We start from the raw sequence: 13883 nt of genomic DNA, 5'->3' as shown, positions 1-13883 counted from the left end.
AGATATATATAAAAACTAAATAATCGTTTGAGAGAAGTCTGAAAAAAAGTGACAAGTCTCTTTATAGTGACAAGTCTCTTTATATCTCTATATTACATTTATATTGTTTTTGTTTTTCACTTTAAATGTATTTCAATTTTGTAAAGTAAAATGTTAGACGGACACAAAAGAAAGCATATACCTTGGAGTGAGAAGCAATAATTATAATACGAATCAAATATTAACAATTGAAACTATGCGTTCTCCCATTTGAACACATGATGAAAGCTTAAGAGAAGTGAATATTAACTTTAATTACAATGCCGATCCTACTACATGGAAGATTACTTTAGATCTCATTAAATATTTTGCCAAAAACTTTCCTTCTCAAAATAAAGATTCCGATTTCCGGTTGAAAGGAAGAAATTATGGAGTTCAATTACGATATATGCAGAACACCTAGCCAGATGATTGGCAAACGGAGAAATAGTTCAGAAGAGTTCGGCTCATATTATCTCCATCTGGAAATGAAAACTGGAAAAATTTATTGATATATTTGCAAACTGTTTGGTACCAAATGAACTTTTAAATACGTTTCAATTAGGATTTGATGACTGGAGAAATGCGAATTCAAGAATATCAACCCATGCAATGCCAGGGTAATATCTCAGTGCTTTAACTTCTGGGATCCAGTACCAAAAGTATAATAGAATTGATTTAGAAATACAAAAAGAAGACAAAAAACTAGATTGAAGAATTATAACGAGTGATAGCTGTAACCAATTTCTTGCTGAGGAAGGTTTAGAGTTTTGTGGTAACACTCAAATGCACAACTATGCTTATAATGAAAACTTTATTGGTTGTATTGATCTTTTAGCTGAATTTGATCCATTTCTAAAAGAACATTTTCGAAAATATGGTAAATCAGGGAAAGGTAAGCAACAGTAAACTAACAGACAGATATGACACTATTATCTATCTGTTAGTATATTTGAAGAATTTATTAAAATATTTGGATCCAAAGTTGTTAAAATTTTATGGGTTCAGTATTCAACACCTCATATTACTCGTATTGATCAGTTGACAATCACAACTCATTAAGTTTGATGCAGATGTACGTTTACGTCAAATGCTGATGGAACTGTGGTTAGTTAAATTCATTTATTAAATTTGTTCCAGACAACATCCAAACTGAATGGGTTCCATGTGCAGTCCAAGGTCTCAATTTAGTTGGATTAGCAGCTGTAGACTGCAAGCGGTTTATGTTTTTTTCCGCGTCACCTCTAAGATGGACTAAATTGTTAGAAAACACAAAAGGAAATAGTAAAGTTGTAAAACGTTTATCTGATTCAAGATGTTCTGAACGAAATAATGCTACTAATGCTCTATTAGTCATCTATACTGATATTTACACCACTTACAACTATTCATGAAGCAAGATGCTTAATTAAAAACCTAAACACTTTAGAAATACTTCGATGTGTGTAATTAAATGAAGTATTTGCTGCATAGTATTAACATTATCAATAAAGTAATACAGGAGCCTGGAATCAAATTGTGTTGTTGTTAAATTATATAATAGCTTAATAGCATATTTTCAAGAAGCTTCAAACAAATTTGATGAATTAGAAACTATGGTAAGGAAACTTACAGCCTCTGAATAGAAAGCATTTACACAACGTAAAACAAAGCACACTCATTTTTCAGATAAAGTTTTAGATAGCAAAGACTTGATCTTAAATCAATCACCCAGTGACATACTACGTACAGAATCGTGATACTCAATAATTGACAGGCTGGTAGTAGAAATGAAACGAAAAACAAGCACATGAATCTCTCTATGAGACATTCAATTTTAAACTGGACAGATCAATGAGTAGAAATGAGGCAGTCCATAAATCAGAGAATCTTGTCAAATTAATAATAATTCTGATATTGAAAATGGCTTCACTGAAGAAATTTTTATTATTTGCCAATATGTATAATTATAAAAGATCAGTTGCACAGATGATTTGTGCCCAAATTAGTAATAACCTTATAACAAGTTTTCCAAGTATGAACATAGTATTTCAACTTTATTTATCTGTTGTTGGTACAAATGCAGGTGTGGAAAGGAGTTTTTTCTCAACGTTCCCATCAACCCAACTAAAGTTTGTATATTCTATCCCTTTAATTGAAAAAACATAACTCAATTAAAATAAAATGATTTTTTTTAAATGATAAAAAGAATTTACTTAACCTCAAAGAAACCTCAGAGTGTAATGATTTCAAATAACTTTAAAAACAAAACAATTTAAGTTACAGAATTTTCTTTGATTTTTATATTATGGTTATTTATGACATTTATATTTGAAACAAGATTTAAACAAAACCAAATAACAAATTATCATCAGAGGATCATAGCAGTGACAAAAAATAAATACCTCAGCTATATAAAATATGGAAAGTATAAAAAGAGGGTAAATTGCTTTTTCTTACTTGCAAAAAGTCTGAAGAAATTTATTGTAAAATGATTTCTGTAACACTACCTTAGAACATTTTCAATAACTCTCAGGTAGTCTCAGCACTAGATTGAGCTAAATGTATTTTTTTTTATTATCAGTTAAAAAAACTTTTTAAATAGCAATTTTTTTTTTTTAATTAGCAAAACTCATTTTTTGAAACTAAATGACAAAAAGCTTCTTTACATAAAGATGGTTTACTTTGCATGCAAAAATCATTTAATTATCATAAAATAAGTTAGGGAGACGTTACTTGGAAAGTTTGATTACGCAGCGTTTAAGATACTGCAAACAAAAGAGAGGGAGTCTGCAATTTTGTCCTTTATGAACTATAAAACTAAAAATATTCAAATGTTCTATGTAGAACTGCTGATTTAATTTCCTCATTTCATTTAACATTCTTCTAAATATAAAATCAATTTTGATCTGTTTTAAAATTACAGTTTGAATATTTACTAGATATTTGCATTACAGTAGATGTTACACCCCAACCCATGCACAAAGCACTAGTTCACGGCCATCAAATAGCACAACCCAGTTGTGATGCTTTGTTTTAAAAAGGCACAGCTCTAATAACAAGTAATTAATGTCTTTTAGGTCTCAAGAAAACTTTAAACATAAACCTGATGACAAGGAAAATAAAACAAATTTTTAGCAAAATTCTTAAATTTTTTTAATTAGAGATTTAAGTCCATTGGTTTAAAGCGTAAGTCAATGGCATAATTGCAAAAGCTCTAGCCACCACGTTTTAAAGTCTGGCCACGGTTGATAAAGATTGCAGGTTTTTGTGAAAACTCATATATAGCACTTTTAAAAAGAATAGTAAATTTATTTCTATAGTAAAAATGATCTGAAAACTCTCATCTGTATACCAGATACTTTAGCAGGGTAAAGAAATGAGCTTAAAATTAAAATAGTCTGCTAGAGTGGAAAACTGCTTGAAACTCTATCTTTTAATAGATGACAGAAAAAAAAAATTTTCTGAATGGCATGAATTGCTATAAGTAAACCAGAAGATGTCATTTCAAGATTTCAAGAAGGGAAGACCTTGGCTTGAAAATTATTTTTATTGTTTGACTATAGAGATATTGAAATTTTTTCGTATACTAAAACAATTTTAAGTTCTGTAAAATTTCGATACAACAAAGAATAAAATACTATAAACCTAAGAATATTTACAAGCAAACATAAATGTATGATTATTCATCAAAAAAAAGCCCCATCATTTTCAGCACCTGAAAGTCCACTTTAAGGTCTATTTAAAAAAAGGTAATAATTTTTATGATAAAAATTTTTTTTTCAAAAGTATACTTTTTACATATCGTTAGAAAGGTAATTTAATGCTGATTCATATTCGTATAAAATCTATGGGCTAAAAAATTTTTTAGAGAATATGATAAATTATGTCATTGAAACAAGTTATGAAAAACACAGAAAATAACAATAAATACTGAAGACTCTTCAGTGTTTATTGTTTTTTATTTAATATGTACATTTGATAACAATAGACAGCATCTCCCGCGACCAGATTGATGCAACTTTCCAGACATCCGATTACTGTTGAAGATAAATAGAAGATTAGAAAGTCTTTCTGCAGCTATGATGAACTCTCCTTTTCGGTTTTTAATTTTTTATAGCATTAAAGTACAAAGATAAATCTTCCATTTTCCTTTTTTGCTGAACTTTATAAGTGTTTCTAATTCTTTCAACTTGACAATGACACGCGACTCATTACTGAGTGCTTTGTCAATAATAAAAGATTCTTTGCATATCAATCACTTTTAACTTCAACGGCAATTTGAGTCATCTAAATAAAATTTAATATATTCGCATCTATAAAATACAGAATACCAACTCTATGACTTTGAAGTAATCGTTAGAAGAAGAAAGTTATAACCACAATGACCATGTAAACTGTAACCATGTTTATAACTATTATATTAATAGATTAAACTTACTATTAAAAGTTTGCGTTTAATTCAATACTATAAATAAAGCTTTTGTTAGGAGTAAATGAAGTTCAAAATAAGATAAATATAAAATAAGATATATTAGTAAAATTATGACTAAATAATATTTTTAACCGTTTCTTTAAAAAATTTGGCGTGACACTTTTTACACCTTAAATCATTATTTATGGTTTAAAATTTGACACGCCAAATTTTTTAATTAAATCTAATAAGCCTTTCAATGCTTTAGTTGATAGCATTTTTTTTTTGGTGAAGTATCTTATATTTATGCTCACTAGTGCAAAGTTTTAGCTTTATTATTTATTTTATTCTAGGTTGGGATGATTCTTTTAGTTAATCCAGTGGATTAATTAAAATATTTGTGTTCAGTGTTTAACTATTTGTGTTCAGTGTTTGAATAATCAGATAGAACATTTTCATTATGGGTAAAAAAAAGTGATCTTCCACCACTTAAAAAACCCCAAGTAAAGACCCTCCTTAATACTAAAATATTTTCAAACCGCAAAATATTTCGAATATTGAAAGTTTCTGAAGCTAGCGTACAACAAATAAAGAAAAAAATTTAATTAGTAGAAAAACTGAACTCGAAATGAAAGCAAAGATGCGGTAGGAAGCCTTTTCTTTTTTTATAATATCACATCTTTAATCTTAAATAAAATATATTTATAACGTTTTAACATGGTATTATATATATATATATATATATATATATATATATATATATATATATATATATATATATATATATATATATATATATATATATATATATATATATATATATATATATATATATATATATATATATATATATATATATATATATATATATATATATATATATTATATTGCTATGTATTTTTTACCTGATGATTGCTAAACGCATGAAACTTTTAGTAGTAAAAATCATGTAGTTATTTTTATTTAATCTCGTCAAAAAATCAATTATATATATATATATATATATATATATATATATATATATATATATATATATATATATATATATATATATATATATATATTTATATATATATATAATATCACATCTTTAATCTTAAATAAATAAAAATATATATATATATATAATATAGAATGTTTTAACACGATATTATATATATATATATATATATATATATATATACATTTATATATATATATATATATATATATATATATATATATATATATATATATATATATATATAAACCAAATATTTTATAAAAACCTATGAGATCATCCACTGTTTTCCATGATTTGCACGTATTTAAGCGAGTTCCATTGTTCACACATTCGTGAAGTATGCCTTGGGTAACACTCAAAACGGATAAGCTTTCATTATTATTATAAACATCTTTTGTTCTCCACGAATCAATAGCAAGAGTGAATGCAAATAAAACACTTCCAGTGGCTATAAATGTAGAAGCCACCGCCAAAAGCAAAAACTTGCAGAGTTTTGAAACCATTCGTTCATAAACAAATTAAAGTATAAAACTATTTTATATTTAAAAGTACTTTAATGTATATAAAAAATCTTAGGGGTTGTCCATAAATTACGTCACCCCTTAGATCCCCCCCCCCCCTCCTACTTCCTTGTCACAACTTTGTAAATCTTTAGTAACAAGTCCCGTATGAATTGTCACAGAGCACAAACCCCTTCCCATAACCTAAAGCGTAACCTAATTTAGGGAAAATCCCTTACAAAAACTGCTAAAGGATTTTAAATACGTATTTTATTAGCAAAACTACAAACATATCTCTTCAAATAGATTGAAAAATGAATTGCGGAATGAAAATCAGTGGCTTTGTATATTTTGTGCCTTTTTCCTTTTTTTTTTCTATAATCCTACTTTTAATATTACTTTTCCTGATTCTATTTTTTTAGGTATTCAACTGTCCTTTGTTATTGTTAATGTTTTTTTATGTTGATTTTAAGCATTTTTTTGATAAGTATTACCACATTTTGGGTACGATTTTTTTTATAAATGCTACTGAGAGAATGAGTTAACTATATTCTTTTGCTTATTTTCAGTTTAACTAACTACAACAGTTATATGAGGTAGTGAATATGTCTAGTAGATCCTGCATGCTTTGTCTTGACTCATTCTGCTATGTTTGTGGATACTATATTAGTCCAATACAAACTTAGCATAAGATTGTCAGTGATACAAAATTCTTTTCTGCATATCATGCTTATTTTGGCATGGCTATGATGGATCATGACAAATCGTGGGCACCAGACTACAGTTGGGGCAGCTGCAGATCAAATCTGGAAGGATGGCTGCGTGAAATTCGAAAGTAAATGCACTTTGCGATGACTGACGACTGTGATTTCAGGGAACCGAATGATTCACCTCATTTCACTAACCAACAAGAGTTTGATGACTTAGTACGAGATTTAGGTCTCACTAAATCAAATGCAGAACTTCTGATATCACGTTTGATAGAATGGAATTACATCCAAGCTGCAGAACTTCGAAATACCAAAAAAAACATGAAACATTTGTATCCTTTTATGTAGTATCAGAATCATTGTGCTACTGTCATGACGTTCGTGGTCTTTTCTGAAGAGTGGAGGTTATTCAGTGACAGTTCAACAAGATGTCTAAAGGCTTTGCTCCATAATGGAAACCAATTTCCTTCGATTCCATTAGCTCATTCCGTTCATCTAAAGAAAGACTACAAGAATGTGAAGTTGTTGCTTGAGAAAATCAACTACGACAGTTACAAGTGGGATGTGCAGCGTTCCAGCATATTCGGCAGATGTTTTCAAAGGTGTCAAATGTAAAAATTTCAGCAGGTGTATTCGTTGGTCCGCAGATTAAAGTTATGTTGGCATGTAAGGAGCTGGAGGACAAAATGTCTGCTGCTGAAAAAGAAGCATGGATTGCGTTTAGACATGTTGCTCATAGTTTTTTAGGCAACAATAAGAGTGATAACTACAATGCTAGTGGAAAGCTTAATTGTACGGTACGCAGATATGAAATGCAGAATGTCAATAAAGCTGCATTCGCATTTGGAATTTTTCAGACCAAATTTGGGTGATGTGAGGGAAGAGCATGGAGAACCTTTTCATTAGGATATCTATGCAATGGAGAAAAGAGAGCAGGGCAGATGGGATGCAGCTATTATAGGTAACTAAATCTGGCGTTTGATACGCGATGACGACAAATTTCTTAAAAGAAAACCACATTCTACTGTTCACTTTTAGTGTTTTTGAGGTTTTGAGAGACTATTACATTAGAACATAATCTAACATTATGTAATATATGTATGTAACGTGATGTAACATGACGTTTTGTAACATAACATTTTTGAACTAGTAAATATTATATATTGACTAAAGTTGTATCTCATGCAATATGATTAATATTAATTGTATGTTTAATTGAATTTTTGGTTTTATGATCAAACGGTTGATGCAATAAAAAAAACCAATGTCATTTTCAGACTCAACATACTCAAATTAAATAAGAAACAGCAAAAAATTTCGATAAACAGAAAAAAAAATTTTTTTGTTAAATTGTGTAATATGACACATAAAGTTTATATGAAAAAAAATTTAGAGACGTATTTAATAAGGTTTGCGTTTTAAAAGATTTATGCACAAGTTTTTTTTAAAAATAGTTTTCGAAGCTTTCATTTTTGTCTCAAATATTTGTCTGCAGGTTAGCTCGTATGTAGTTAAATCTACAGGATAGCTCAAATGTAGTTCAGGCTCCAGGCTAGTTTTAACAAAATTAAAGCTATCCTGTGAGCAAAAACCTTTTTTTAGTTACAAACCTTTTTGTAGAATATCAAAGATTTTTTTTTTCTCTGTAATTTCAGTAAATTTTTTAACCGTAGAGAAATGTTGTGAAAAAAATTTTGAAAAAAAAAAAAATTTAAATAAATAATAAGAAATATTTGAGCTTATTTTTATATTAAATGTTTTTCCGTATATATTTGATTTATAAAACATTTACATTTAAAGATTTAAGAATTGAAGAATTCTTGAAGAATTAAGCGCATTTGAGTTCACATATTAATCAAATTTTATAAAAATAAATAAAGATTTTATTTTTAAAAAATTATCCAAAGTTTCATTTATTTATTTTGATTCAAAAGCGGTACTTTTTTACTATTACGACTTTTTAAATCATTTTATCCTAAATACTCATGTGTTCTTGTGAAAAAATATTCTCATGGTAAAAGTACAAAAAAATATTTGTATTTATTAAAAGTAACATTAGTAATACTATTAGAAACTTACAAATTATATTTCAACTTGAAACAAATAAAAAATAATCAATATTTTATACAAAATAATACTAAGCGTAATTATTGAATAAAATTGTTTTTTTTTTTTTCATAAAAGTATAATATTACACGTCTATTGTTTTACAAAGTTAGGAAAAATCAAGAGTACGTACGTCGATTGTTTTACATAATTAGACATAATTAAAAGTACATATTACGTCTATTGTTTTACAAAGTTAAAGGAGCTTTAAAAAAAGATTGTTTCGCATTTATTGCAAAATTTACTTCAACAACTGCTCTAAGTACATGCATGTATTTATTTGCTCAAAGTACATGCATGTATTTAGAGCAATCTAAATTCCATGATGAATTAGAATTAGACGGTGCGCTCAGAAAAATAGAAGCTTGCTTCATGCTTAATTGAGTACAATTTTTGAAGAGCAAGCATTTTCCTCTAATAAAAAAAAATTCTAAGAATTAATTAAATAAACAGAATTTATATTAACAAAATAGTCCCAAAATAATATAAACCAGTTCTCCAATCAAATTACACTATGTAACAGTTTTGTCCAACGATTTAAAGTGATATATTTTAATTGCTAACGTTTAAAGACAGTAGGAAAGCAACTATATTGAGCAGAAAAACGTTGATTTTTTTGACCACAGCACTAAAAAAACTCGCTTTTATTGAGACAAAACACAAATGAAATGAAATTATTTTGCTCATTCAGTCTGGTAAGAAACAATAGCCACACCCCAAGTTATCATAAAGCTAAGTAACTTTCCATTAGTTTACTCTTCAACTATTAGAGGATCAAATAAGTAAAATTCCTAAATTATTTCCTTAATGAACTTTTATGAAAATTCATTTAAGAAGTTTTTATAAAATATTTTATAAAAATTATGCCAAAAATTTTGAAGGAAAAAAGAAAAATTTTAAAAAACTGTACTTCTCCAATTTACTTGAGATAAACAAGAATAATTCATAACGCACCTGGGAGATCTAGGACTCGGAAGATCCTAAGAGAACTTACAGGCATGCGGATAACAAAAACGTGCACTCTACCCAAACCTTTAAAAATTAAACATGTTTTTTCCTCCAATCCAACTATGATATGGAATGAATTCATCAAACATTTTGTATCAATTGGCCCAAATAGAGCTAAAAAAATTCCTTTGTGACTAACAAAATAGATGCTTATGATTTTCCGATATTGTTAACCTTAACATATAATGAACTTTCCTTTGAGGAATTCGAAAAATCTTTTAAAATGCTTAAAACAAATAAATCTCGATGGAATAAATAGTAATGTTGTCATCGACTCGTATGAACCCTTAAAAAATCTACTATTTTGTACTATAAATTTACAATAAAATGTAAAGTTTTTCATTGTTCAATAAAACAGAGAATATTTCCAGATTATTTAGAAATAGCTAAAGTCACTCCAACTTTTAAAGTTGGCAATCCAAATTACTCGGAGTAAAGCTGAATTTTTTGAGAAGCCCAATATATGTTGGGAGTTTTCATAGATTTATTTAAAAGAGTATGACACTATTTATCATCAAATTCTTCTTAAAAAATTAGAATACTATGGAATTAAAGATAATATTTTAATGTTACTTAAAAGCAACGTTGTTAATTCTTAATTGCTAATACTTAAAAGCAACATTGTTATTAAATAACGTAATGTTATTTAAGCAACCGTAAACAATTTGTTTATAGTAATGAAACTGGTACAACTAATTTATTAAATATAACCTGCATAGTTTCTCAGGGCTCTATAGTCGGACCACTTCTCTTTTTAGTTTACATCAATCATATCCCAAAAGCTTCAAATATAATGACTGTTATCTTTGCTGATGACACTCTTTTTATCGCATAAAAACATTACAATATTATTTCAAAATATGAACATTGAGTTAGCAAAAATTTGCGAATGGTTCGAAATGACTAAGTTGTCACGAAATGTCAATAAAACAAATTTTTTTTTTTTTTTTACAAATTCAATAAATTTACACAGCGTTACGTTACCATTATATGACGTAATATAATGAAACGTATAAAATATAACATATTAATACCACGTAATGTACATAACTAATATGTAACTTTACATAATAAAAAGTGGTTTAACAAGTTTAACTAAGTATAACGTAAATGTTTCCTAAAAACTACCTTTGTTTTTTAAAAATAAAAAAATGAAAATAAGAAGAAAAAAAAGACAAGAAATTTTTTGTTACTTCGAATATATACATGTTGTTGTAAAAGAAAACTCGTAGAAGTCTATGAAGACTTATCGTCGAGTACCTCTTTAAATGGTTAAATAAAGTCTAATTCATTTATATGTAAAATATATAAATAATATTTGTAAAAGTGGTTAAACGATATACAGTCAGTGATATACATAAATATTTTAGTATAAATTTTGTTGTTAAGTTTAATACATGTCGATGTAATTGTTGATATTAAGTATGAAGTGTTTTAATCTATTTTTCAAGGTGGCAGGGTTGTTTAATACTTTAAGTTCTATATTTTTGGATATTATTTTGTTATATAGGTACGGACCCCGGTAAGAAATAGAAAACCGTGAGTACTTTGTTGCTCTTTTAGGCAATGTGAACTTGCCTGTTGCTCTTTTTATATATCTATTAGAGTTAAATTGAAAAAAATGCGATGGGACTAGTCCAAGTTTGTATTTAAGCATGAATAGTACATGTTGGTAAATGTTGATTTGGTAAACATTTAGTGCATTCAAGGTTTTTAGTAAGGGTTCAGCATGGGTGAGTTAATTTTTATTATAAACTAATCTCAATATATGTTTTTGAATTATATAAATAGCTTTCAATTTGGATTTGTGTGTACTTGCCCATATAATATTAGCGCACGTAAGATAACTTTGGATATAAGAAAAATAAAGTGATTTAAGATTATGTTGAGACAACATAGGTTTACCTTTGTACATTGTCCCAATAATTTTTGAAATTTTGGTGTTTATTGTATTTATATTGGCTCTCCAAGATATATTATAGTCAAAAAGTGTCCCAAGAAATTCGGTTGTTTCTGTTCTTTCAATGTTTATTTTATCTATTTTCAGTGAGGGAAGTATAGTTGGTATATTATATATAAAATGGTAACTTTTTCATCCGACTTTTAAAAACAAACTACTGCCTCCCAACATACCCTTACTTTTTATAGATAAAATCCAAATAAAAAGAGAAATAAATAGTAACTTTTTAGGTATATATATGGATGGAAAATTTAGCTTGAAATATCACACTAATTTTTTGTACAACAAAGTTGGTAAAAGTATAGGATTAATGTATAAAGCTAGATATCCTTTAAATATTTTAACTATGCATATATTGCTTGGTGTAGTGCCAATAAAAGTAAACTGGAACCTTTTTATCGTCAGCAGATGCATGTTGCTCGTCTTATCAATTATAAAGACAGATTTACTCATGTCATGCTTCTTTTATTTGAAAAAAAAGTTTTTGGTATATATCAGCTCAAGCTTTTTAATACTCTTCGTTTTATGTACAAATGTAAAACTAATTCCTGGTTTCTTTTCATATACCTTATATTTATATACCTTATAATTTATATACCTTGAAACAGGGAATTTTTCATATATTTGGCAAAAAAAAAATTCAATTATCGCGTAATATTTTTTTAGAGAACTCAAAGAATTTTTCAAAAATTTTCCTTTGGAGTCGGAGTTGGAGTCGGAGTCGTATTTCTTTTTACCTTGAAAGACGAAAAGAAATGACCATTTAATTCGGCAAACATTTTATCCAAATAATTTTTTAAAAACAAATATTTCACGGAGCTTCTGTTTGGAATAAAATAGTTTTAAAACACTTTGATTTTTCTCTGGAATAGAGTTACCTCTCATCTAAGAATAAGCTTAAAGAAACTATTTTGATAATATAACTTTATATTTTTAAACGTTTAATAATTTAGTGCATTATTTGATGTATTTATGCTGTCAAGTTTTTATATGGATACACCACTATATTTGATTTGTGATTTATTGAGACTGTTTATTAAGAGCGGTTCTCGATGACAAAACCTGATGGTCTTCAGCAAATCGTGTTCTTTTTTATAAAATTTAATATCTGCATAACTAAAAAAAAAATAATGAAAATAAAAAATAAAGTTCATTTCTATATTTTAAAGTTTATTCTTAAAATTATTTTTATCTCAAACGTCCCTTATTTTGACTCTGGACATATAGAAGGGTGTACCTACTACGTCTTAATCGATCTAAATATGATACATAACTACAGGGCCGGATCAAGACCATCCAGTAAGAAGGTGGGGAAGGGGGCGAGTTTATGTTTTCGTGATTTGGTGGATCCTGAACATCTAATAATAAGGAAAATTTTAAGATTATATGATTAATAATCGGGCAAGGGCACAAATTTTAATATAATTTTATATCATTTTTAACAGCCGTCCTGTTGGATTAGTCTCTAATTTACTTTGGGTAAAATGATTTATGCAAATCACATCCAAGTTAGAGCATGCTATGTGTTTTTAATTTTTTTTTTTTTTAATGAGTCATTGTTAACTGTCAAAATTTATATATTTTGCTTCATGCATTTTCTGTTTAATAAATAAAAAATTTTTTGCGGAAATTTCTTCATTTAATGTATTTAACAACTAAAAGGGTTACAATGAAGAATTTGAGAAAGTAGCTTTTTTATGCCAACCAGCTTAAATAATATCTCGGTGGGAGTAAGTTTGATGTTACGATAAAGTTTGATAGTATTTTGCAAAACAAAGATACTCTTCGTTAAACGGTATTTTAACTTTAATTTCTATTAAAATTGAAAAATGTATTGACAACTACATCAAATCGAATATATGCTTCAAATGTAAACAATGAAGAACAAAAAAAGACTCAGATAAATTCCAATAAGTATCTCAACATACACCAATTTTAGTATCACATTACCAGCTTAAGCTTAGCTTAACATTAATAGCTGTCAGACGCAGCGGTAGTAGAAATACAAAAAAACGTCGGTGGCAAACGTTGATAATTAAACGCAGCCTACATGGATGATGCATGCCCACTGAGTAAAAATAAAGTCAAAAATAGGGAAAAATTATTAAGTAAAAACAATGAGACTTTCTTCTACTCTATAGTTTGGAGATAAACTGTTCTAAAAATGTTGAAATATTTAAAAATT

At 27.6% G+C, this 13883-nt stretch overlaps 1 protein-coding gene across 1 annotated transcript in view; it reads right to left on the bottom strand.

The window, feature by feature from the left end:
• LOC100209184 (uncharacterized) overlaps positions 1 to 8827 on the bottom strand; it is a 14108-nt gene extending 5281 nt beyond the window's left edge. The window contains exon 1 of the mRNA XM_065810340.1: positions 5680 to 8827. Coding sequence (XP_065666412.1) covers positions 5680 to 5917 — 238 coding nt within the window. The 5' untranslated portion in view covers positions 5918 to 8827. The remainder of the gene's footprint in view (positions 1 to 5679) is intronic.
• Between the last annotated feature and the right edge of the window lie 5056 nt (positions 8828 to 13883).

Source organism: Hydra vulgaris, chromosome 11 (assembly GCF_038396675.1).
Source record: "Hydra vulgaris chromosome 11, alternate assembly HydraT2T_AEP".
NCBI lineage: Eukaryota > Metazoa > Cnidaria > Hydrozoa > Anthoathecata > Hydridae > Hydra > Hydra vulgaris.
Note: the sequence above shows the minus strand (reverse complement) of the source record. Positions and strands in the feature narration are given on the sequence as shown.